The 3082-nt window shown below is 37.9% G+C and overlaps 2 protein-coding genes across 2 annotated transcripts in view; one reads left to right on the forward strand and one right to left on the reverse strand.

The window, feature by feature from the left end:
* LOC102973958 (FERM domain-containing protein 3) overlaps positions 1–3082 on the reverse strand; it is a 272509-nt gene that overhangs the window by 65812 nt on the left and 203615 nt on the right. The gene's annotated exons all lie outside the window — the stretch shown is intronic.
* Positions 1053–1372, forward strand: LOC102973684 (ATP synthase subunit g, mitochondrial-like). Its single transcript, XM_055087258.1, has one exon. The coding sequence runs from the start codon at positions 1053–1055 to the stop codon at positions 1362–1364; it is 312 nt and encodes a 103-aa protein (XP_054943233.1). The 3' UTR covers positions 1365–1372.

The raw sequence follows: 3082 nt of genomic DNA on the forward strand, positions 1-3082 counted from the left end.
ATCCCACATGCCGCGGAGCAACTAGGCCCGTGAGCCACAACTACTGAGCCTGTGCATCTGGAGCTTGTGCTCCGCAACAAGAGAGGCCACGACAGTGAGAGGCTGCGCACCGCGATGAAGAATGGCCCCCATTCACCGCAACTAGAGAAAGCCCTCGCACAGAAACGAAGACCCAACACAGCCAAAAAATAATAATAATAAATAAATAAATAGCGTTCCCTTTAAAAAAATAAAAAAGAAATAGATATTAAGAAAACAATCCCATTTACAATTGCATCAAAAAGAATAAAATACCTAGGAATAAATTTAACCAAGGAGGTGAAAGACTTGTATACTATAAACTACATGACGTTAAGGAAAGAAACTGAAGGTGATACAAATAAATGGGAAGATATTCTGTGCTCATAGATTGGAAAAATTAATATTATTAAAATGTCCATATTACCCAAAGCAATCTACATTCAATAAAATCCCTATCAAAATTCCAATGGTGTTTTTCACAGAAAATGTTTAATCCTAAAATTTGTATCGTGCCACAACAGACCCCAAATAGCAAAAAAAATCTTGAGAAAGAAGAACAAAGCTGGAGGTATCATGCTCCCTGATTTAAAACTCTATTACAAAGCTATAATAATTAAAACAATATGGTATTGGCATAAAAACAGACACATAGATCAATGGAACAGAAGAGACAGCCCAGAAATAAATCCACCCATATATGGTCAATTAATTTATGACAAAGGACCCAAAAATATACAATGGGGAAAGGACAGTCTCTTCAATAAATGGTGTTAGTCTCTTCAACAAATGTTGTCGGGAATTCTCTTGCCACAGGCAAAACAATGAAACTGGATCACTATTTTACATCTCACACAAAAATCAACTCAAAATTGATTAAAGACTTGAATATAGAACCACAAAACTCCTAGAAGAAAGCATAGGATGTAAGCTCTTTAATATAAGTCTTGGTAATAATTTTTGAATCTGACACCAAAAGTAAAAGCAACAAAAGCAAAAACAAGTCGTTGCGACGGGCTTTCCATCCTAGAACCATGGCCCAGTTTGTCCGTAACCTTGCGGAGAAGACCCCGGCACTGGTCAGCGCTGCTGTGACTTACTCAAAGCCTCGATTGGCCACATTTTGGCACTATGTCAAGGTTGAGCTGGTTCCTCTAACCCCTGCTGAGATCCCTACAGATATCCAGAGCTTGAAAAAAATTATCAATAGTGCTCAAACTGGTAGCTTCAAACAGCTTACAGTTAAGGAAGCTCTACTGAATGGTTTGGTGGCCACTGAGGTGTGGATGTGGTTTTATGTTGGCGAGATCATAGGCAAGTGTGGCATCATTGGCTATAATGTTTGAAGACCAATCTTTGCTTTGTTATTTGGGTGTTTTCGGACCATGTGTGAGCAGACTGCTATTTGAATAAAATAAGACAATGTGTCAAAAAAAAAAAAGCAAAAACAAACAAATGGGACTATATCAAACTAAAAAGATTCTGCACAGCAGAATAAACCATCAACAAAATAAAAAGGCAACCTACTTAATGAGAGAAAATATTTGAAAATCATATATCTCGGGGGTTAATACCCAAAATATATAACAAATTCATACAACTCAATAGCACAAAACCAAACAATCCACTTAAAAATGGGCAGAAGATCTGAATAGACATTTATCCAGTGAAGACATATAGACGGTCAACAGGCATGTGAAAAGATGCTCAACATCACTAATCATCAGGGAAATGCAAATCAAAACCAAAATGAGGTATCACCTCACACTTGTTAGAATGACTATTATCAAAAAGACAAGATAGAAAGTGTTGCCAAGGATGTGGAGAAAAGGGAACCCTTATGCACTGCTGGTGAGAATGTTAACTGATGCAGCCACTATGGAAAACAGTATGGAGATTCCTCAAAAAATTAAAAATAGAACTACCATATGATCCAGCAATTCCACTTCTGGGTATATATCCAAAGAAAACAAAAACACTAACTCAAAAAGATATATGCACCCCCATGTTCATTGAAACACAATTCACAATTGCCAAGATATGGAAACAACCTAAGTGTTCATCAATGGATGCATGGATAAAGAAAGTGTGGTGTATATATATATATATACACAATGGAATATTATATGGCCATTAAAAAAGAATGAACTCTTGCCAATGGAATATTATTTGGCCATTAAAAAGAATGAAATCTTGTCACTTGTGACAACATGGAAGGACCTCAAGGTCCATTATGTTAAGTGAAATAAATCAGAGAAAGACATACAATCTCTCTTAAATGTGGAATCTAAAAAAACACAAAAACAAAAAACAAACATGCACAGAATGGATAGAGAACTGATTGGTGATTGCTAGAGGTGGGGGATGGGAGAAATGGCTGAACAGATCAAAAGGCTATAAAAAAATTTCTGTTGAATGAATGAATATGTTGGCTGAACTGCACTCTGAATCATCTTTTATAAAAAAAAACAAGAATACAGAATTGACTATACTCATTCAATTTTCATTCTATAAGTATTATTTAGTATTTTTAACCTAGCATTTTTATCATAATGTATATAGCTCATTAATGAATAAACATAAAGTTAAGCATATTGAGACAAAATGATAACTTCCAATCTACATTTTTTCCATTGAGCACAAGATCAGCTTTTGAAATATCACAATTTAAAAAATTATCCTTCTCGATTAGCAGGCAAGATGGCGGAAGAGTAAGACGCGGAGATCACCTTCCTCCTCACAGATACATCAGAAATACAGCTACACGTGGAACTTCTCCTATAGAACACCCACCGAACGCTGGCAGAAGACCTCAGACCTCACAAAAGGCAAGAAACCCCCCACGTACCTGGGTAGGCAAAAGAAAAAAGAATAAACAGAGACAAAGAATAGGGACGGGACCTGCACCAGTGGGAGGGAGCCGTGAAGGAGGAAAGGTTCCCACACACTAGAAGCCCCTTCGCGGGCGGAGACTGTGGGTGGCGGAGGGGGAAGCTCCGGAGCCTCGGAGGAGAGCGCAGCGGCGGGGTGCGGAGGGCAAAGCGGAGAGATTTCCGCAGAGGAT

Source organism: Physeter macrocephalus, chromosome 9 (genome assembly GCF_002837175.3).
Source record: "Physeter macrocephalus isolate SW-GA chromosome 9, ASM283717v5, whole genome shotgun sequence".
In the NCBI taxonomy this organism is placed as follows: domain Eukaryota; kingdom Metazoa; phylum Chordata; class Mammalia; order Artiodactyla; family Physeteridae; genus Physeter; species Physeter macrocephalus.